General features: G+C 45.2%; 1 protein-coding gene across 1 annotated transcript in view; it reads left to right on the forward strand.

Annotated features, from left to right (window-relative positions):
• ARMH3 (armadillo like helical domain containing 3) overlaps window positions 1-23373 on the forward strand; it is a 120803-nt gene that overhangs the window by 83470 nt on the left and 13960 nt on the right. Inside the window, 1 exon segment of the mRNA XM_040564049.1 lies at window positions 4733-4811. Within this exon segment, the coding sequence (XP_040419983.1) occupies window positions 4733-4811 (79 nt within the window).

Genomic DNA, 23373 nt, shown 5'->3' on the forward strand with positions numbered 1-23373 from the left:
CTGCCGTCAAGCAGGAGTGGGTATTAGACAGCTCATCTGCAATAGCTTGATGGGGAGAGTTTGGAGGTCAGAGAAGACGTGCAGAAGCACTGCCTGCCTGAGCATAGTGATTTTGCTTTCCCTGCACATTGGACCCAGGCCAGCTTGTCACGAGGTGAAGGCGGGCAGGGTGCTGTTGCTTGCCACTGTGGGTGCACGTGGACTAGAAGATGCTCGGAGTTGGGGACCAGTGGCTTAGTGGTGCTGGTGTGCTTCGCTTCCCACGTGTGTTGTTACAACTAGTGGCAAATCAGATTGAGGAATCAATTAAATCTCTTCTTTCCATGCATGTCACATCAGTTTTCACAGGAGCCCATTGCTATCAGCACACACTGCATCTTCACAACTTGTTTCTCAGTGTTTTTACCCTGAGCCCCTCTGAAGGGCAGCACTGGTTGTTTCTGCTTATTGAGGAGTGACACCAGGCAGACCAACAATTTTTAATGTTTTACTGGCTGGAGAGCTGCTGTTGTCAGTGCAAAAGCAAGCCGTGTTGGAGTGAAGACAGTGAGGGGTGAGAATGCAGCTCACTGGAGGTATATCTTCTTACACTGTACCTCAGGGTGAGAGCTGCAGTCGGAAATGTCCCCGTTTCTTGAGGAAGAAAAAAAAAAAAAAAAGGCCCACATGATGGTTCCCCCACTTCTCACCTTCCAACCCATACATTTTTGATGGAGAAAAGGCTACTAGCAGTCAGTTCAAGAGTGGCCAGTTGTAGCTGTCTCAAGCAGCCAAAGTAGAAGCCTTTGGTTGTCAGAGTTTCGTCATTTGCTGGGGACAGGCTGCCCTGTGCTCGGCTGATATTGCTCTGATCATCTCTGTCCTGCAGTCTTTTCACCTCTGCTTTCCTTGATCCTATCTATCTCCTTTTCCCTGTTTGTGCTTCTTCCTTCAGTATTCTTTTTTCTTGTTTTTAAACCTGACTTTATTTCTAACTGAAATATTTCATGATCCCCAGTAAAAACTGTGCCATTACGTTTTCTTTGCCACTGAACTTCTTGCTCTGTTTCTGAGCTTTCCCTCTCCTCTTACTGGTCTCTTCTGAGACCAGTAGCTCTTTGGAACAGGGGCTTCCTACCAATGTATTTTTATAGTGACAGTGGGACCCACTTGTACCGTCTAATAACGTGATTAACCCAACTAGTGCAAACGAATGATTCATTGGCATTTAGGTTCCGAAATCAGGGCAGAACACTTCGTATTTTTTCCTGCAATCCTTCCCTTCTTTCCGAAGAAATAAATGCAGAAAGTAAATACGTAATGTATATAAAAATAAATGTAAGTGTCATATGTTGTACAGCCTTAAAAAAAAATACAGGTTCATTTGTGTCTCTGCATGCCTTCTGGCACCATGGTATCTAGGTAGCTTGCTCCCTACGAGTTGCATGAAGTGATGAGGATGTGTTTTTGTGAGAGCACTGGCACGGCTGTTGTGCGAACGATTCTCACTGGGAGATTGAGGAATAAAGAAAGTGGAGATCACTTGTGGTGCACCTCAGAGCACTAAGCGTCGACCTCAAGGCAAACCACTGGGTTTTTATGGCTCCTGAACCATTGTTTCACCTTCCGCCTGTTAAAATTCCTTCCCTTGTCCAGTGACAGTCTCCTCTGTTGCTAGTAGATTGCTGAAGTGTGAACCTGTCGGAGGAGGTAGTGTTTTTTAAAGTGATACCTCTCCAGAGCTGCTGAGACTTCTGGTCCCTAGAAATTGATGTCCCAAAAGCACTTTGAAATTTGTACGACAAATGGCAGCCAGTCCCTCCAGGAGACTTTGCGGTGTGGAAATAAGTGTGTATGCTGGCAAAGACTAGTTGAGGCACTGCAATGTTTTGTCTTTCAGCTGACGTTTTGCCATTTCCTTGCTGTTCAGACGTGTTGAAGATGCTCGTGTTCCACGAACGCCAAACAAGGCTTTTCTTTTTTTCCTTCATGGTCGATACAAAAATCTCAGCGCACAGCCCATCAGAAACCTTTTAGAAGAGCTTTAACCACTCCTTTCCCTCTCCCCAAAGGTACCGTGTACTGGCTGATATCCCAATAATCAAGGCAATCGCAGTATAAAAATAAAATGCTGCCAAGGCTCAGCTGTTACATGCTGGCGTGTGAACTAATGACAGCAAAGCCGCTGTTCTATTGTCCGTAAGGGGGAGACTGTGCTTAAAAGCTACAGTCCCCCGTTGTTTCCAGGAGCACACGCCTGTGGAGCAGCAGCTTTTGTAAAGTGAAATTCCAGCTGGTTCTCGGCAGCCCAGGGGGCCAGTTGCCTCAGAGTGTGCCCCAGGGACAGCGTGGGTTTCAAAAGCCGGAGGAGTAGCGGAGGCATATCCGAGTCATTGGTGCAGAACGGCCCCGTTGCTGCAGGGGCTGGGTAAGGATGGCATTTCTCGTAGCAGGTGTGAGGAGCTGTGCCATGCGCGGAGCCTGGCCTCGGTAGGGTGTGCTCGGCAGTGAGAACCTGGCTGCACAGAGCCAGGGCTGAATCCCTTCATGCTCCTCTTCCCCAGGCTGCCTGCAGGTTCGGGAAAACAGCTCTGCAGAAAGTCGCCTTGGGAAGGTGTTCTCAGCAAAGGAGAAACAAATTAAATGGCTCAACTTCTTCCTCTAGTTGCTGAGGAGTTGTCCATTTGCCTTTAGGGAAAAGAGGAAGGAGGCTTGAATTCCTTCTCCTCTTCAATGTCTGTTGATTCTTACTGCGCTGGCAGCTGGCTGCTGGCTTTGCTTTCCCTGGGCGAGTCCCAGCTGTGATTGCAGGTGCCGCTCCGCTAGCTCACATCCGAGCAGGGACTTGGGAGCAGGCGGCCCGTGTTGGAGTGCTTCACAGCAGTTGGATACAAATGAATGCTAAATCTGTTCCCTGGTAAATGTTGGAACCGTGTGAGTGCACTGAACCCCGCCGAGCTGCCAAACCTTCTGTCAAGCCAGAAGTTAAGTTGTTTTAAGTCTGTGTTCCCATTTTTTTTTCTCAATAGATTGTAGTGTGTCCTGTAGGAGTATAAATATGACTCCAGCCAGGCGTGAAACATGCAACTTGAAAGCCACAGCGTTCATGAGGCTGGGTAATGGAGAGTGTGGTTGTGACTCCCAGGAGCTGCTTTTCTTGTCAAATTGAGACAGGAAGAGGCTGGGAACGTCTCTACCTGCCTCCTTGCTCTCCTCTGGAGGGAGGAAGGGTACGGGGAGCTTGGCAGGGGCCCTCCTGGGTTGGTTTTACTGATGTAACTGCCAAGGCAAGCGAGACAACAGAGACCCCCGTGCTGAGCATGTCCTGGTGCTGTAGGAGTAGCCACAGGGGGTGTCTGCCCTGTGCATGGACTAGACTTGTTGTGTTGATAATATGTGCGGCTGGGAATGCTGCAAGGAACCTGCACGTTCTGTTGTTGCTTTTATTTTCCCTCCTTTCATCCTCCCCTCCTTATTCCCCCCGCCCGTTAATCTTTATCTGTGTATTTGGAGAGGTGGGGATGCTTCCAGGCTGGTTTTCTTTCCACCAGCTCTAAATATCCACCCAGCTCCAACATCGCTTACTCCTGAGCTCAGTCACCAGCTCTTAGCTCTGATGAGGTTTTGAGAAAGTAGCTGAAAGCCTTTCTGGCAGGGGGAGGAGTGGGGAGGAGGGAACCCATTAGAGTGCAACAGAGGGAGCTGGAGTGAATTTTCATGCTGATGAACATGAGAGCGAAAGCTCTGACTGCTGCTGCGATGTAATTTGGCCAGGCAAGTGTTCTCCAGGCACCATCAGCACACATCTGTGCTGAGCGCTGATGTGGGCTGTTCCCATCACGAGCCTTTACCTTGGCGCTGGGTCTCACGAGTAAAGTCCCAGCCAGGCCAGTTGCAAAACCTAGCATGGGGAGGCTTGCAAGTCTTGCCGTTTGTCTTCTCAGATGCACCTGAAAAGCAGAGGGGAGTCTGAGGAAATGTTCCCGCTGCAGATGGATTTATTTATTTTTTTCATATTTTACTTTTCATTTGGATTTCTCCCACCTGCCTCTAGATCCACCTGGAAGGGAATTGGGGTGGTACGTTGCTGCAGTCGGAGATACAAGGCAGAGGAGTGGGACTGATCAGCATTCTGTTGCTGTGTTTGGGACACTGGCATGAGTTATTGCTCGTGACCTAAATTGGGACTGAGGTCTGAAGTCATTGTGGTAGTCAAAGTAGTGGCTGCAGTGATGGATGACCACGAGTACGAGCTGACTACAGCGCTTCAAAGCAGAGTAGAAATCAACAGCAAAAAGCCATCAGCTCCAACACTTCAGGCAGTAAGTTTACGTAGAGCAAGACATGAGGCAATGCCAGTTTTGGACAGGATCAAGAGAGAAAGTTCCCGAGCAGGATGGGGCAGCGATGTCCGGTGTTGCTGTCTCTTTGCTGGAACTGGGCAGTTTGCCGGCTGGTCCCAGCAGGCAGTGACTCCCCTTGCCAGAGCCACGAGCCCAGCCCTGTATGTGCTGGGACAAACGGACCCACGCACAGGGCAGTGCCTGCGTTTGCATTTTCCAATGAGCGTGTGACTGAATCAGCACAGGGCTCTCAGTGGGGAGTTTACCTTCAGCGGAGCAAGCAGTATCGTGTGTCGAGGGCTTCTTGGAGGACTGTGGCTCCAAGTGCACTGGCTCAGGTTGACGAGGAGTTTCTGCTGCATCCCTACGCTGTTCCAGAGACCTGTGAAAATTTCCCTTCTTTGTTTCAGAGCCATCATCAATCACTTCAACCCGAAGATAGAGTCTTACGCTGCAGTGAATCACATATCGCAGCTCTCCGAGGATCAGGTAAGCCAGGCGTATGACAACCTCTCTTTTCGCTTTGACCTCTGGAATACAGGTATTTCAGAGTACCTTGTGCTCAGCGGGGCTGACGATGTGCAGTAGCGTGAGGGGTGGAGGTAGAACTCTTGTTCCTTGTTCAGGTATGGGTGAGAGGAGGACAAACAAGGCCTTAAGTGATTTTACTATCACATGCAGACACCTTGGTCCCGCAAATGCAGGAGGAAAGGTTAAAATGATGAAAGTATGCAGCACTGTCAGCAAGTGTGGTTAGAGACTGAGAATCCTGGTGTTTAGAAGGAGACAGGAAGCTTTTGGCACTGAATTTACTTGTCAAAGAGGTGTTGGACATTTGCTGTCGTATCAGGCAATTAGAACTTGAGCAACAGTTGGTGGAAATGTTCTAGGATAATTGAATTCAGTGTCCTGAACAGTTGTTTTAGGTGGATTTTCGGAAGAGAGGAGGTTTAAATAAAGAAGGTGATAGGGTTAGGTTTCCCTTCCTTAATTTGGCCTGGTTTCCTCTCTTCATGTCCTACCTGTATTGCGTAAATGTGGAAATGTGGCTTCTTGAAAATAGGCTGCTGTGCATGGTCTCGGGAAGGGAAGAGGCCTATTTCCCAAAATAAAATATTTGGATTGTATGTTAATCACTCTTGGAGAGGTGAATGACTACAGGAGCTTGTGGTAGAGAAAATACAGAGTTGCCATGCCACTTGGGCAAGACGCAGGTGTGTCAGCACCCGTGGACCTTCTGGAGCAGAAGTCGTGTAAGCAGTCTAGGACAGACCTCCTTGGAGTCGCCTTGGATAGCTGCTTCCACTGATGGGGTCCTTGTGCTTGTGTCTGTTAAAAGGTCCTGACCACATCTTACTCTACAACTAGTCTTTCTCCCTCTCTTTCATCCCCTGTCCAGGATACTTTTCATCATTACTTCCTGATATCCTCCTATGCTTCCCACTAACCTTTCCATTTATTATTGTACTTGATCTGAAACGAGTAAAACCCCAAAGTCTCAGGTTGAATGCTGTACTAATGTGGTGGAAAAAAATACAGACCCTACTGCTTTTTTATTCTCTTCTTAATATAGCTGGCTAGAAGAACACTGGTTTTAATTTACTCAATTTTTCTGTATTGTTCTGCCTCTGAGAGTCCCTGTACCCCCAGCTATGCTTTGTGATGGCTCCTGTTATAAATCCTTGTTCATTGATGATATACTGATTGCATCGACCCAGGCCTCTAAAAAAAGAAAAGCCTTTGATAGCCCAATTTAAATGGGAACTTGGGTAGAGAGGAATTCTGCGTAGTGTTTAGGTTAGACTGCGAAAGGAAACGAGCTTTTCACTGTCAGCTCTGCGTAGTTTTCATCCCCCAGCAGTTCAGGGAGGTCAAGTTAAATCCTTTCTTCCCTGTGTTATACTTTAAATAAAATCTGTAGCAGCAGGCAGATAATGAAATCAGTGCTGATGCACGGAGCATTTTGAGGAAGATGATTAGGAAGTTGAAAGACATATTTCTCCTCTTCTTTTCTCCCTTCATGAGCTCCCTCGATGTAGGGAGAACATCAAACAAAGCAAAACAATAATAGGCCCCGGTGAACTGCAGAGGAATAACGGAGATGTCACTGGAGAGGGACTCTGCGGTCTCAGGGAGGGTGGTTAGTCAGCTCTCTGCAATTTGCTGCACCAGCAGCAGAGTGACAGAAGACTCACCTCTACATCTAGCTGGCCAGTGATCTCAGACCTGGGTTTGGGGCTCTGGTTTCCCCTCCAGAAAGCCCACGTGGGAAGTACGTGACTAGTAAAGGTAGGTGGCTGGGGTCAGGGTCAGGCTTGTTCAACAAACTGATTTCATTGTTTCCATGCAGTGTTAGTGGTTCGGCACAGGGTGGGAGGGTCAAGCTCACCTTTTGGCCATTGCAGTCTTTTTTATTTTCCCTTCCAGCTCTACATTTGTCTTTCTGTCTGTATTGGTTTGATTCCCCTTCCCTCTTCTCTCTGTAAATATTTTCTACGCAAAATCCATCCTTCTTTCTAGTCCTGTTTTCTGAAGTGTACCACATAGAAACATTTAATGCTGATATTTAAAATGTAATTGTACAACTTGTGTATCCACTGCATTTGGGACTGGTCATTTGCTCCTTTGAGTTATTTGGCTAGTTTCAGGAGACTAACACTTCTTTCTCTGACAACACTTGTTTTTGCAATTAAGAACACTTGTTTTTGCAATTATGAGGACCAAACTTTTCTTTTAATGAAGTTTTCTTTCTGAGCCAAGAAGCTCATCTTTGGCTGGATATTCATATGGCTGCTTGTACTCCTCTGTGGTATCTGAGAATCTCCCATTAATCAAGCAGGCATGGCTTGACATTCCTCTACCAGAGGAGGATTTTCCAGATGCTCTGAGTTGCTTCCAGTTCACTGGAACCTACGGAGCTCACAGGCTCATACTTGAACTTGTACGAAACTTGCTGTGTCCTGACTGTTCTGGCACCCTGCTCGTGTATTAGATTAACTTTTTAATTGTATTTTTAATATCCTTAAAAGTAGCTAAGTAATCAGCTGAAAGAGGTTTTGCTCCATCTTGTTCTTTTCCTAATCCTATTGAAGATTTTATTACCTTGTTAATCACCGATGTCCATTTATTACCATTCTCAGTCTGTCATTTAAGTGCTTTCTCTTTTTTTATTTATAAGCATTAATGTTAACATTATTACATGCTGAGGGGTTTCATAGACCCTTGAAAATTACAGACACGGGACTGTTCTGAGGATAGGTTGTTAATGAGCTCCTACCACTGCACATTTTCAGTCCTGTAGATCTCCAGGAATTGTAGTTTGACTGCACCCATCTGTGCTCTAGACAAGTATATTCCCAAGACTTCGTGGTACTGCTTTGCTGACTATTTTGTGGTTTATTCAGTTTTTGGATCAGAAATACTGGGAAGAAGGCCTTTTTCTTTCCATACTCTCTTGAGCAGAGTGGGAGATTCCCAGGAGCGAGCTGATGCCAGGGGTTTGACTTTGATCCACCTCAAGGTAGAAACACCATGCCAGCCCTGCTAGTGCCCATCTGCAAAGGGTCTGCTTGCCAAAGTAAACTCCTAATCGTTCCCAGTTGTTAGCTATTTTGACCTTGTTGTAGTCCCTCACCGTGAAGCACAAAATGTCTTAGCCAGTTATTGGCCCCTTCCCTTCGCTTGCTGATTTGTTAAACCTGACTTCAGTATTAATTTTTTGTTTATGTGGCATTCTCCCTCTCAGCACTTCTGGCTTCTGTCTGCGTGTCCTTTAAGGAGATGAAGGATGCTGCACAGTCAAAAAGATTGGCAGTGAAGGGCCAATCCTGTGTAGATTTAGCTCTTCCAAGTAAACGATTATTCACAGGTCTTCAAAGATGCTTGGGTCCCTTCTCGAGTCAAAGGGCAGAATAGGCTTCTGTGATAGGAATTCGTAGGCTTATCTGTACTCTCCAGATGACTGGGCTGCCTCGTACTTAATACATTACAGGCAGCAGGCTTCCTCCGTGCTATATCTGATTTGAAATGCTTCTGCTGGAAAACGCATCGGGAGCCGTTGCAGAGAAGCAGGTCAAGGTGGCGAGAAAACAGCAACAGAGAATTTGCTCCAGAAGGACAAATACAGACAAACAAGCTGAAGACGCAAGATGTGAGTGGGCTGGATGGGGCCTCACATCTGCCTCTTCTGGATGTGAAAGACGAGCTGTGTTTAAGGAGGCAGATCTTTGCCCGATGGTGATGTAGCATAGTTTTTCTGTAGAAGGAGAGGGACCTGGTACTTTTTTGTAGGTGAAGTCACCTCAGAGCAGGAATGTCTCGTGGTGCCTTGCATGCCAAGAAAGTCTTGTGCCAATTTGCTGGAGAGTGAGGTAGCAAAATTGCTCACTGACGTCTCTTTTTCTCCTTGGTACTTGTTCTCACTACGATCTCCTCTATAAGGGTCCTGTATTTGAGATGGCAGGCACAGGACTGATGATGCTTGCTGTAGTCAGGAACATTTATGTGCTTTTTCTAATACAAGTCCTTCTTTCTTCACATCCACAGCAGGGACACTCGGTACCTCAGGTTGGGAGGTGGCGTCGAGTTCAGTGTGAAAGACAGTTGTGAACACCTGTACTGCGTGTATTAGTCTGGTAACTGCAGATGGAAAGTGCTAGGAGGCAGAACAGATTGTGATGGAAAAACAAAATGACGGTATTGGTTTTGAAATTGTGACAAATGAGTATAATACCTGGGTCATTCCACATTGTAATACCTTTGTAGCTCGGGTAGCTGCAGTCCAGCTTGATCAGGCAATCTCAAGGAAAGGGAAAGGGTTTTTTGAGGTCATACTCCAACTGTTCTATGTTCTATGGTCCCTCTGCGCACTCCCTCCTTTTTTGCCCCCCCACCAGTCCTCACGGCTTTTTGTTACCAGGTGGGGCTGCAAGGCACTAATCCAAATTGCAGCTAAGGCAGCCTCCGTCAGTGACTTGCACAGAGTCACAAAACGGCGCAATTAGATTTAGATGCCCAAAGGTATTCTTACCCTGAGCTATTGACGTCATAGTTTATTCAACTCATTCTGTTTTCCATAACTAGCAGCAAAACCATTAGCGGATACAAAGTGCTTTGTTCTTTTTCAGCACTGCTGGCAGTGGGGTTAAGAGTTAAAAGCCTGTTGGCATGTGTGTACTTGATATTTTTAAAATGCTGAGTACCATCAGTGTGAAGTACTACTACAGTAATTCCTCTTAATCTCTTATTTTAATGCAGCATGTTGTGAAGGCTCCAGAAATACTTTAAAATGGTATTGGTCTAACAATACTTCACTTCCAAAATGCAATGAGTTTTGGGGTAGAAACTATCAAGCTTGCTGGTGCTATGTTGTACACAGCAGCAGGTATCTGAAACTCCAGCTTAAGGGGTCACCAAGGCAAAGCCTTAATTTAAAGTCTTAACATCTCTGCAAATTAGGCAGGGGTGCTGGGTTTCGTGGCCTCATTACAGATATCTACTCATGATTAATGGCTTGAAACAGATTTTATTGTTTAACTCCAAAGAGCTGAGCTGTACCAGGTGAAATTTTAATCCCAGCTTTTTTTTTTAAAAGGGATATAGGATCTATATAGGATCACAGAATGGTTGAGGTTGTTGAGGTTGAAGGGGACCTCTGGAGATCTAGTGCAACGCCCCTGCCAAGCAGGATCACCTAGAGCCACTTGCACAGCGTCTCATCCAGTCAGGTTTTGAATATCTGCGGAGAAGGAGACTCCACAACCTCTTCGGGCAACTTGTTCCAGGGCTGCGTCACCCTCACAGTAAAGAAGTGTTTTCTCATATTCAGGTGGAACTTCCTGTGTGTCTTCTGAAGGTGGCAAATTACCAGTTTGCCTGGCTGTTGGGGGTTCTCTGATTTAGATATCTTTCTCTTTTTTTCTTTTATTTTGGTTTCCTACAGAAATTATCCCCACAATTTGCTGATGTCTCAGACTGCTTTATGCAGTGTGCCAGACTGAATGGGTCTGAAGAGGCTTCAAGGACTGATCAGCTTTGCTGCAAGGAGATTTGAAGCTGGAGGTGAACTTGGGAGCAGTGACTTTGTGCTGTGTAGTGGCTTTTATTAACATGCAGAATGCAATAAACTGTACGTCACTGGAGTGGGGGAACAAGTGTGGTAGGCCATCAGAGGGACAAAAGAAGGGCTTTGTTTTTAAAAAGAGATACCTGCTGATGGAGAGATGTAACCATATTCCTAATTCAGTCACAGAAATCTCAGCTAAGAAATAGGAGAAGCCCTTCAATTCCTTTCTCTTGCAGGCTTGACATAAATGTTCTCCAGCATCCTGCCCGCTACCACTCATGACAATCAGTTGCTCTGGGCCTCTCTGTCTGAGGCAGCGTGACTCTGGCTCGCCTTGGCACAAAGGAGTCTTCCTGCCCTTTGTGCATTGCAAATGCTAAGGCACATCTTGCTTCCTATTACTTTTGTGAGCTGTCCCCTTGGGCAGATCAGGGACTGCATCAAAGTGCAGCCTGGTAACAAAATGAGCCTGTTAAACTTTGAAGCAAGACTCGTTTCAGTTCTCGTGGCTTTTTTCACATCCTTGCCTGGCTCTCACTAGTACCACCAGGACTGATAAGGGCCTGAAAACTGCTGTAGCCAGCTGACCACTGCATGCTGGGGACTTCTTCTAGAACACCCGCCTTCCTGAGAGGCTCTTGAAGCTTGCTGTGAAAGGTAGAGTCGCTCGGAGCTAGTGATGTTTCTGTGCTGGGCTGCAGAGGCAACACTGGATGTGAGTTACGAGCTCAACCTGAATCACAGCTGGAAGTGTGCTGAGCAGGAGAAGGAGGAATAACTTTGCAATAAGCTCCCCATCCATGTTCCAGTACTTGTCCTGCACCCCCAGTGTATGTGTTTCACAAAACACTCCCCAGATTCCTGCTAGTTTGTGGTTTTATATGCAGTACTTAACTAAGCCTGGAAAAGGGGCTGTGGGTAGCTAGAGGATGGGGCTGCAGGTTTGTGATCAGAACTCCATCCTTGGCTGCCTGTGTGCTGCCCTGAGAAAACCAGGAGCCCCATTTCTTCCTGTGTGAAAGGGCAGCTGATCTGCAGCCCTTGGGGAGCCAGGCAGTGTGCTGGGAAAGGCTGCTGCGCTCGGTGCCAAGCAGTGTTACGGATTGCCGTCACTGCTAAGCGCCTGTATGGGGCGCGGAGAGATCCACCGAGGATTGCAACAGAATGATCAAAACAGCCTGCATTTATAAAGATTAAATTACAACTTTCCACATCTGCGATTAAAGGAGGAGCTGTCAACGGCTGGCTTGTGAGAATCCGCAATTCAGTTTGCATTTTGTAAAACTTGAGATTGAGGAGGTTTTTAATCCCTTGTGAAATCGGGAACAATAGGCACTGGATATTGCCAGGTGCATAATGTGTATGGATACCGTGCAGACTTCTCTTTCATCGTTCTCTGTAAAGCTGGATTTATAGCACTGTACTTTGTTACCCTAGTCCCAAGGTCCACCCTAAGCTTCCTTACACTCAGTCATCTTTCTGCCTGGGAGTCCTGAAAGGAGGCAGCTATAGCCTGCTGTGTCAGTTATAGCCACATCACTGTCTGTCTTTCCCAGAGTCAGCTTCTCCTCTTGCAAAAGGGGACAGGCTTTGTGCCGTGACTGCCAGCCACGCTTGTTCTGGGGCTTCTTTAGGATAAAACCCCTAAAATAAAATTCAGAGATTGCTAGTCGCCGTTCTCCCTGATAGTATCCTGCTATAACAGATGATGCCTTTGTCTTCTTCCTCTGGATCCTCTAGCTGGAGCTGCAGCTGTTTCCCCAAAGTGACAAATTGGGTCATTGCTCTGATTTTGAAGTGGGAAGCAAATAGAGCTTTGCAGTCTCCCCGCCTCCCAGAGCAGGAGAGTAAACGCTGCTGAGCCAAAAGGTGCTGCACCTGAACAGAGCTCTGCTCAGCTGGAAGATGTGTTCTTTTGGCTCTCTAACGCTTGGCATTTGGATGTTAAGACAGTAAGTTCAAATTGCTTGTCCGCATTAGGGAGCTCAGAGGCAAACCTCTTAGAGTTTAGTCTCCTCTCTTAGAGGAGAAAGAGGCATTTCTGATGTGTGTCGCTCTTTCTGTGTTCGTGGGAGATCTGAGACAGACGACAGAGTTCCTCAGGGAGCTGAGATGTGTCATTCAAAGACAACAAGCAGGGGAAGGATGGATGTCCAGAGATGGCACTGGGGAAGATGGCTGTGCATCAGCCAGGTGCCTGGGGCTATGAATCAATTCCACTGCCGTTTTCAGAGGGCGCTTGGATTCCCCTGTGGCTCAGTTAAGGCACAAATAGGCTCCTGGGGAGCAAAGGCTTGCTAACAGCACATGCTGTTTCAGCAGCAGCATCTGCCTTGTTGCTGGTGTGAGCAGGCCTGTGGAAGGATATTAATTCTTAGCCTTGTGTTTGCTTTCGCACAGCACCTGTTCATAGGAATTCCTCTTCCACTTTTTCCAAACCATGGGTTTAAGTTCTCCATCAAAAACTGCTTGGCAGCAAGAAGTGCTAACAGGAAGAGTATATTCCAGCCTCTCAGATAAGAAGCTAACGAAGCAGCCTGGACCATTGTCTGAAAATGCCTAGGATTTCTGAAATAAGCTGATGCAACCCAACAACCTCCATTTACATTAACTGTTGTCACGGTTGCATGAGTGTTAGTTGTAAAGTAGGAAGATTTTCTCTTCCATGATAGCATGGGTTAGTTGGGATGACCTCTGGCAGTAGGAGAAGTAGTACGGAAATTCTGTGGATATATCCTTAACCTTTGGAGAATGGGGTAGTTTCTTGCAGACTGACATCTAACAACATTTGTTTCCAGAAGCCCCTGCCATGCCTTAGTCTCCTCCTTGGAAACTTTGCCATGAAGTCTTACTGGGTGCAGAACCCACTAAGGGTAATATGTGCTTCAGGCTTATTTATGCACAAACCCCATCTTGGTTTCCCAAGTGTATTTTCCTCAGCAATTGTAATTCAGCAGACAGCATCTGTTTTTGAGGTGGATGTAAAAACACATGCCAAATGCTGTTGAACGCTTACTCTTGGACTTCCTGACTGCTCTGAAAATGCTGGGTTGGGGCCCTGCTGTAGTGTGTATTACGTGCAGTAGAAGCAGAGGGATTCTTGTGAGTGCTTTTCCTCCCGCTTGTGATGGTGTGAGTGAGCTCCCCTCCCACTAGTGACCAGCCGTACCTCCAAAATGACATCCACTTGCAGTGACATGCGATGACAGAGGAGGATATGGCATCTTTCTGGCAATGTGATTTAGCATCTGGGATTAGGTAAGGAAGCTGGCGTAATGTGGTTAGCTGTCTTGTTCTGGGGGCTTTGACTTCAGGAAGGCCTGCACAATCTTTTGCAGACCAAAGCGAGCCACTTTGCTCATGTTCTGAGCTGTCCTAGAGCTCTCTGAGCATGTCTGACACAGTGAAAAGCCAGATATAATATCATGGTGATACTGTGAGTCTGTTTCTCTGGGTAATGCTACCAACTTCACACTGGTTATATTTCTTCAGTAACATCTGTGCAGTGAAAGTACCCACAAAACTTGCAGTTAGAGCAATGGTTTGCTAAGACACCAGTCTTTTCATTTAGGTATTGCATTGTCTTTTACAGCCTTCTCCTGCTTCTGTCAAAATTAACGATTGCTTCGTCCTGGGTTCGGAATATTAGGTGAATATGGAAGTTACACAGAGCCTACCCTTGGATTTCTCTCTGTCAGCAGTCCTTCTTCCAAGTTTTTAAAGGAAGAACGTGCTCAGCTGGCTAGTGATGGTCTCCCTTTCCATTCCTCTCCTGCGCTAGAAATCTGATACGTCTCCCCAAACCTAGGTGCTAGCCTTTGCTCAGCTGTGTCATATAGGTAGCTTGCTGGAGTCGGTCATCTGTCTAACTCACATGAAATGTTACCTGTTGTTGTCACCCTGTGGTGTCAGTGAAATAGTAATTTTATGTAATGGGACGTAATGCCAAACATGGGTCCAGATGGAGCTTTGCATGATTACATCTGTAGTTTTTTGTCCATTTCCCTTCTTCAAAAAGGTAGACGAGCTATCCTATTGACTTCTTTTAGGCCATGTTTTGTTTGCGTTAACTACTTTTTGTAACATCTTGAAACACCAGGACAGGAGCAATCTTCCAGCTGCTAGAAGCAGAAATGGGGATTTCTGAGGGAGCCAAGGTAGTCATGCTGGAACTTTGGCTTCCTGTCTGTCTCTTGTTTTCTGCTTCCAGATTTTTTTGCTGGGAGTTTTTGAAGTAGTAGCTAATGTTTCTGAAAGCCAACGATTTGATGGAAGCATCTCACTACAGACTCTTAATTTTTACTTCAGTTATGAGGATGTGCTTTTCTATTTTAAGTGATGGACCTATTAATTACGGTACCACCTACAAGCTGCTTTGTAGGTATAGAAAGGAAACTTAGGTCTGTTGCTGAGGTAAAACTCCCCTTTTCGGAAGAACAGAAAGAAAGCTTCTGTAATGCCTAATCTCAGCCTTCTTCGCAGACACCTGAGCATATGACACACTTTTTGCAGGGGAGAATATTAACATGATGTGAACTTAATTTCTCCAGCTGATGACAGTTTCCCACATCATCCAATTCTTGCTGAGCTTTCTGCTCTCAGTGGTGCCCAGGGGGATCATATACCAGAACTGCTTAAGTCTTAAAAGTGCATCTGTCATTAGTTAGTATGTCAATGTTTCAGAACTAGGACTCGGTGCTAGGGCTGGGCAGTTAATGTCATAGCAAACCTCTCAGCATAAAGAAGTCAGTCACTGTACTGGGACTGCTGACCAGCCTGTCCCAATTGCTCATCTGAAGGCAGTTGTTTAGTCAAACCAGCAACTCGTGGTCTTGTCTCAGCTGCATTGTTAGCCTGAGGCAAAGCCCGGTCCCTTACCCTCACCCAGAAGCCCTTCCCCGAATGAAACACGGGTGGAGGTAACTGCTCTGTTGGGAGACCTGGACTGAAGCCACCGTGCTTTTCATGTGAGCTCATAACTTGGTATGGCCTTGGCTTACGTATGTCAGGGAGAGCTTTTTCTGTGATGTGTTTGGAAAAGGTCAGGTCAAGGCGCTTGAAGAAAAATGACTGGTTGGTTCGATCCTGAACTTTGTTTTTAAAAAGAAATGATGCAAACATTTCAGAAGTTAAATCTGTTTTTGGGAGTGGGAGGATTTTATTTTGATAGCGTTCCTCTTTAAAAATGAAAGGAAAATCACCCACCTGTACTCTAACAGAAAGCCTTGCTTTCCAGCTCTCGACAGGGCTGTGGTTTACAAAGTGAATCCGGACTCAGGAGTGCTCACCTCAAGGCCGGTTATCTTACATGGTTGGGCCCAGGTGCTTGCAAACTGCAGATTCTTCTGCTCCCTTTCTTGCTACAGAGATGGGAACAGCTGCTGCAGGAATTATCTGTGAAGTGTTTAAGATCACACCTATCCTTTGTTACTTGCTGTTGGAAAAAGGTGACCAGACCGTTCTGGTGCTGTGTGCCGCTTCCCGGCAGAGGTTGTAAGGCCTTCTGGGGGAGTGCTGAGTGGCGTTTCAGACCACAGGCTTCTCTTACTCTGTGTAGCTCCTACTGTTTGTTCCCTTTCCTCTGGGTATTGAATTGTTGTTCTGGCAACATTATTTGGCCTGGGTTTTATTCTGCCCTTGTTTCTTCTGTGGGGGGCTGTATGCCCTCATGCTGCTGACAGCACATGTTTGAGAGGATTCCTTTACATATGCCTCTTCTGAAAAGGAGGGAATCGTAAAATGCCAACATGTGATGATAGAATATAAAGTAGGTCACTTTATTTCCCTTTTTTCCCTCAGTTCTGCAGCTCTTGTGATCTTTGAATTCTGAGTATCAGACAGTTTTGGAGACTGGGAGAGTTCAGCGGGCTCTTGAAGTCTTGATAGTCATCTTGGGATTGGGCCTTAGCAGACCACTAGAGACATCCTCTTTCTTCTTAGCCTTTGTGTGCCTTGGATATCCTGTTAATTAGTGCTCTTGACACGTTTTAGAGAGATGAGAAGGAAGAACTGTGACAGCTTTCCTAACGCACAACCATCTCTCACTGCTACGATGCTGCGTCCTGTGCCTGCTGCCAGGCCTATCCCCCTGTTCTCCCTGAGCTGATTGTAGCTGGCAGTTGTCATCTAGAACCAGTAAACCAAGTGAACAGCTCTACTTATTACCATTTATAAAAATGCACCAAACAGAAGCCCTAGGCACAGTCACAAGTCAGTCCTTAAAACAGCATATGGAAGTGAGTATTCCCTGAGTAAGGCCCGCTCAGGCCATGGTAGGTTTACAACAAAGGCCAACACCTTAAAGTACCTGAATTTTTCAACTAGCAAACTTACTTAGGTTTATTCATACAGATGAAGATGGAGAAGTGCTGGGGTTAAATTTTAGCACTGTTTCAGTGAAACTCCTCCTTATGAGTGGTTCTCAGAACTGTGAGATCAGGAGCCCATTAAATGCAGAGGTGTGCCCCCCTTCAGCTTCTGTGCCTTGCTTCTCAGCAGGAAAAGTGTGGCACCAAAGTGTTCTTTGTTAACCCAACGTGGGAATGGACCCGATGGTTTTTCTCACCTTAGCGGTGTGTTACCGTGTGACCAAACGTGTGCAATCTCAGTTCTTGTAGAGCTTTTCTGCCATGCGAGATGGAGACGCAGAGCAATCTGCTCTAAAGCTTCCACCCAGCCTGCCTCCTGATGATGGTGAATTCCTGAGTGGGCTGCTCAACAAATGTGCCTGGTTAGTTAGGAAAAGTCACGCACTTCTGTGTATTAGTATTAGGTGCTGTTTCTTAAGGAATTTGCTAAGCAAGCATGAAATCCTCTTTAAATATAGTCAAAACTTCAGATGTGAGAATAATATCAAGAGGGCAATGCAGCATCAATTTAGGAGGAGCAGGATTTAATATTCCCATTAAAACAAAAATAGTTGTGCAAATAAAACTACAGGCTGATGCGGTACAAATTAGTGGTTTTAAAACCTGGCGAAAAAGCAGCTGAGTTATTAATCTCTGAACTGAAGCCCTTAAGTCCTTGTAAGTGAGTGACTTCTGCTCGTCATCTAATCCCTTTGAAACGTGGAAAACAGACCCAGAGTTGTTCTCTGCTGTGTAGCAAGAGGAAATTAACCAGTGAGCAAAACAAATTGATTAATTGGCAACAATAAGGAGCTGTGTATGCACTGTATCTAATTGCTTTTTTATATCATCTTTCTCTAACTTCTTGGAAGACACAGGTTTATGGGTTGCATATGCGAAAATATGCTGGAAAAAAAGTCACAGAGGATTTGAACCTTCAGTTTCAAAGATCATTGTGTGCATTGCCTTATATTGCTTTGGACAGTCTCTAATGGGGACGTTGCTCAGCCGAGCTGAATTTTATGCAGTGGAAATTCAAGCTGAAATTGAACACACCTCAGAATCACGGAGTAAATCAAATCTCATTTCCTCACTTGCAGAGAACGTGGGCTGTGTGGGCTTTCTTCCTCCTCCTCCTCCTCAGCAATTTTTATCCTGCCAGGTCAGAGCTACCTTTTTCCTTATGAGAAATTCCAAGCGAGTGGCTTCCCTGAGCCTTATTCAAAAACCCATCAGAGCTAATAGCTTTGAAAACATTTGATGTCCAAGAGGCTCTTGGGAGTACTAAATCCTCACACAGGGATTTTTAGGCTGTAGAACAATGGTGTCCTCCAAGCACTGCAGAAATTACTGTGGAGATATTTCCCTTATAGATCCTATAGGAACTTATCCAGGAATACGGTAAAAGAAATTTAGAGAGAAAGTGGAAGTCTTGGTGATCAACTCCTTGCCCCCACGAGAGAATAGCATTACTTTTTGCTAAGCCTTCTGTAGTGCTGTACAAATACATCCCATCCCTACAGCCAGCACGTTCAGTTGAGAGCAGTGACAGCAAGGGGTACGTGCTTTTTGATTCAGAGGGCAGGCATTGTGGACAGGTAGTTCTTCAGCTTGCTGCTCTGCGTACCAATTAGCTCAGCTTGAGGATTCAACAGCAAAAGGTGCTTTGGAAAAGAAGCATAAGTTTTGTTCTCCTCATTCTTTGGAGAGAGTGGGTCCAGTGCCAGCACAAGTCACCTTTCCCGTATACATCAATGACGGGCGTACAGCCAACACAATAAACTTATCTGGTCTGTTAGCAATAAACCTCCCCTTTTGTCTCACGTCCTTTCTGTCCATCCAGCATCTAAACGTCTGTGGAGATAGCACGGTCACTCTGGTAGAGGTAAGAGGCGTCTTTTCAGCCTCTTGTCAGCCAAACGTTCTGAAGGGATATGTCCTCTGTGGTGTTTTCGGGCGCTTGCTGGGAGTCTCTGAATTGCGAGAAAGCTGGTGAATTAGTAGGTTTGATTTAAAGAACAAATGTTGTAGGGATAAATGCTAAGTTCACAGGCACGCAAGCGCTTTTTGTCCTCCAAATATCTTTGGATTGCAAGATGCCACTTTACTGTGGCAGGAATCCTTTTTGAGAGACATAGCTATTATCTTGGGCCCTGATTGCTTCTGCTAGGTATAAGGAGAAATGGCTAGAAATAACAGGGAGTCAGCAACTTTCGGTGCCTTTGTGTTTATTTCAAAGAGTGCACACAGGCTTCTTTCCCTGAGAAGGACAGTAACAAGCAGCAGATGTTTCATTTTTGAGAAACCTGTGACCTGTTTTCTACATATGATCAATGCCCAAGTCTCTGCTCCCCCTCAAATTCGTCTTGCTAACAGTTATCTTCCACATCTCTCTTTCAGTCAAGAAGTGTCTCAGTCCACTATGTTTAGCATCTTATCTGCCCTTGCAAGTGATGGTCTTGGGTAGTGACCTCTGTATTTCCAACTGTCTCACTAACCATTCAAATGCTCCTTCCAAATTAACTTAGCAATCAACTTTAAGCAGCTCTGTGATTCTGCTGTTATTATTTTTTTTTATAGGCAAAAGACCTTTTCTATGGTGGCCACGAATGCTTCCAAGCATAAACAAGCTCATTCCGTTTCAGCTCTGGTCATTGCCCAGATGGAGTTTAAAATGAATGGCCCATTCCAGCAGCACAAAAGGGGATAATTTAACAAATTAAAACGTCAACAAGCTTTTCTCTTTCAGCATGTCATATCAGAAATTATTTGGTTCTCTTATTTCTGTCGTCATCAGAAACTTTTCCCTTCCTTTTCTCCCAGCTGTGCAATACAGATTAGAGTAGGAACCAAGAGTGTGTCTGGGATTGGTGAGAAGTCGCTTTATCGGGACAGGCTTGAGCCTGTCTCCTTTGTAGGAATCTCATGGCTGTCATAATTCTTATAAACATAACTTGCACAGCTGCAATTTCTAGGGGATAGTCAAGAGGTCTGTTCTTCCCTGGCTCCTCAGTTACTCCTGATGTCAGCATTGTACCTGGTCATTCAGCACCCTCAGTATTTGTACACCTAATGAAGAGACTTCTGAGTAGCACATATGAATGTCTTAACTCTGAAATAAGTGCCTTTGGAGGAAGAACTGTAGACTCTCTAGTGCAGTTTAGGTAGCCTGCACTTAGATTGACTTAAACCAATTTTGGAATTGCAGAGTTAGAGCACACGTTTTGCAACTGAAGTTCCCTTTTTACTACAGGATTTTCTCTTTATAAGGATCATCTGGCAGCTTATAGCTGTCTGTTCCAACTCCAGATTTGCAAAAGCTTTAATAGCTAAAACTTTCCTATGGGTTGAGTTGCGCACAAACTTCCAGGCACTGCCCACCTTTCCTTATTAGCTAGCTCCCCTAGCACACTGCTACTACAGCTTTTGTCCCTAGAGGCAAAGCAGCTATTTGCAGCTAACCAATTGACTGTAGTTCTCCCGTTTCTTTTGGGGAATATCTTTAGAAAGAATTTTTGCAGATTGAATTTGTAAGGCTCTTAGAGCCTTTAAGCTGTAGGAAAGTCTGCTAGATATTGCCATGCAGGAAAGGACTCTGGGAATCACTGGGATAAGTCTGAAAATGTTGGCTCAAGGCTCAACAGTCATCAGAAAGGCAAACAGAGGATTAGAAGTTATTAGAGAAAGAACAAAAATAAAGCAGGAGTACTGTGTTGTCACTGTATAAGCCTGATAACCCATGTTTTAAACATTGTATATTGATTCAAGCACCCTTATTTCAGGAAAAAAAATATTGTAGAACTGCGAATTAGTACAAATAATCAAAGAGTTACTTGCTCATCTGATTTCTTGGCTCTCCGGACTTCTAGCTTGCATTTAAAAGTTCTGGTTTTCCCTGTCTTAATGGACTTGAGTTCATTTTCCTTTTGTGGTCAGTTAAGCAGGTGAGTTCTATTTTTCTTCTTCCTTGACATTCTCACTGCATCTCCTCAGGCCACTGAATCATTGCATTTTTATCGCTTTCATTGTGCAGTTAATAGCTAGCCTTCTGTTGTCGCTAATTGCTTAAATTTAAGCAGGAGCTGTGGAACAGATCTTTCTGAGCTCTGCCCCTCCAAATACCTACCTTCCCGCCTTAGTCCTAGCAGAGTTTTTCTCTGGAATGTCCTTATGTTGTTCTTAGTCGTCTAGTTGCTTTAAATATACAGCATCCGCTTGTTTTATGGCTTTTTTTTTTTTTACCATATTGCTTTTTAACTTTGCTGCTTCCATTAAGTTTATTCATGTTGCACAAAGTGTGCAAGATTCAGATCATTTAAAAGATAAAAGCCACGAGCTAGGTTAGCATCTACTTTTTCTCAGCAAGTGTCAGACCCTGGGCTATGCTGGTAGCATTCATAGAGATTTCTCTCTCTCATTACTCTAAGAAGCAGAAAAAAGTAAGTGTGGCAAGCTCCATAACTTTTTGGAGTGTCTGTGTTCTCCTTTCATTCATCTTGATCTTCAAGTCAGGCTCCTATTGAGCTTTTTTTCTGAGTCAGTCTGTAATCAGTATATCCTGTAGAAGTCAGTGGTGGCTGCATGAGGAGCACAAGCTCTCTTGCATCCTTTTCTGATTCTTGTGAACCTGGGACAGGTGACATAGTTCCAGAAACCTCCCACAATTGTAGATGTTTGATTAGACCATAACCAGAATAAGCCTCCCACTTGTTTACCCTTGAGCACAAGTAGATGCACAAGTAGATTTTGGTTTCCTTCAAACTGGAGCAGTCCACTTGCTTTTGTCTCTTGAATGGCAAGGGTGTTTTTGGAATACCCTGTCCTAATCAGTTCTCTGGAAAGCCTTCTTTCTGAGACAGTTGTCTTCAGGGAAATCTTAATTTCTTTACTAAGAACTAGTTTCCTCATCTTCTTCTTTGTCTGGTGTACACCACGTATGCTGTTAGCACCTAATTGAAGCAATCTGAACCCAAAGTTGTGTATTTCGGTTTCAAAATTTGCTAGGATGCTTTCTGCCTGCTGTCCCTAGAAATATGTATATTTTTTTCTGACCTTTTCTTAAAATCATCAGCTGCTGTTTTTTAGGTTCTTGTAGCTGTCTTTGATTTCTGTAACAGCTTCGTGTGTCCTAGCTTCTCAGTTCAGCTGGAGCAGCAGCTCACAACTTCCATCCTTAGAAACAGTTTTAAACTTTTATCTTGCTTTGGGCACCAGGGTTACTGATCTTATTTGGTCAGTTAACTGCTGTGCTGGAGAGCTGCTGCTGACAGTTTTCTCTCTGTGTTCAGGGAGACAAGATCCTCCTCTAAAGAGAGGGTTGCACCAACAAATGTACACAAATCAGAGCATTCGTTTGCAGAATGCTGGCTAGCCAGTTTGGCTGAACAGGTAGCATACACAGTGAGTGTAAGGATGCTCTTCTTCTTGTCCGATGTGCTGGTGACAGCAGTTGATTTATTGCTGTGCTAGAATGCAGCTGCTAGATAAAAGCTTCCCTTCAAACAGCCCATCACATTTCAGCACTTAAGTTAATTGTAAGCACAATGGGGAAATAAAAAAATTAACGGTCCGGTCCGTAGCTATCTGCAGTGCATTTCGAGCCTTGGCAGAATGGCAAGTGCTCTTACATACCTAGCAGTGAGAAATGTTTTCATAAATGCCACCAGCTGGAGATAAGGGTTCACAACTCCAAAATGGGCTGTAACTCCAAAATAGCAAATCTATCTATCTCGGGGGTTTATGCTCCTGCCATCATCCTGTCTGCTGCCTGCCTTCCTCACAAAATTTCTAACAACAGGCGAGCTTAGTGGACCTCTTCCAGTTCCTGGCAGATCTCACCATCTAGGTCTAGAAGCCTGCTCTGAAGGGTGTCTATTTTATTAATTGATAATTTTTAATGTAATTACGTTCATGATCTGTAACTTTTTTTCCCTGAGTGAGCTTTAGAAATGCCAGCATTGTATGTGGATGTTCATTCATCTACAAGAGCTTGGCGTGGGGACTTCATTGCACGTTTACAGCTTCCTCTTGGTGGAGCTAGATAATGCTTTGGCTTTGGTATCCGTGAGGTCAGATCCTCCATAGATTGTTGTCTGACACTGTTTAACAATAGGAGAAGACTCACTGATCCAACCAGTCTGGAAATCACACAGCATTCAGAAATATCCCAATAGAGCTGAACACCTTTAGGCTTCTAATAGATTGTGATTTGAAGACATTTCTGGAGTAATTAACTCTTGTCCAAAAACAGGATGTAATTTCTGCTAGCAGAGCTCGAAGAATGGCAGCCGTTTCTGGGAGAGCCTTACTGATCCTTAGAAGAGGATATATGTAACGGGTATAAAATATATATAAGTTCTGGCTCATACCTCAGAGGGGAGGTTTGCCCTTAGTTACTATCACTTAATCTTTTGGGTTAGTTGGATTTTTCTGTTGTTGGAAAAGCCCTCCTTCCAGGAATTTTTCCTGCCCTCAGGTTAGACAGGCTGCTTCTTCCTCCCCTGAGAGTGACAGTTGTGTGAGCCGGTGGGGGCTGTGTTGGCTGTACTCTCTCAGCCAGCAGCAGGAGGTGGCTGTGGGTCCTTCACTTGCATGTAGTACAGGCAGCAGGTGCTTGATGTAGGGGATCTGGGGCACTGGA

Source organism: Cygnus olor, chromosome 7, assembly GCF_009769625.2.
Source record: "Cygnus olor isolate bCygOlo1 chromosome 7, bCygOlo1.pri.v2, whole genome shotgun sequence".
NCBI classification, from domain to species: domain Eukaryota; kingdom Metazoa; phylum Chordata; class Aves; order Anseriformes; family Anatidae; genus Cygnus; species Cygnus olor.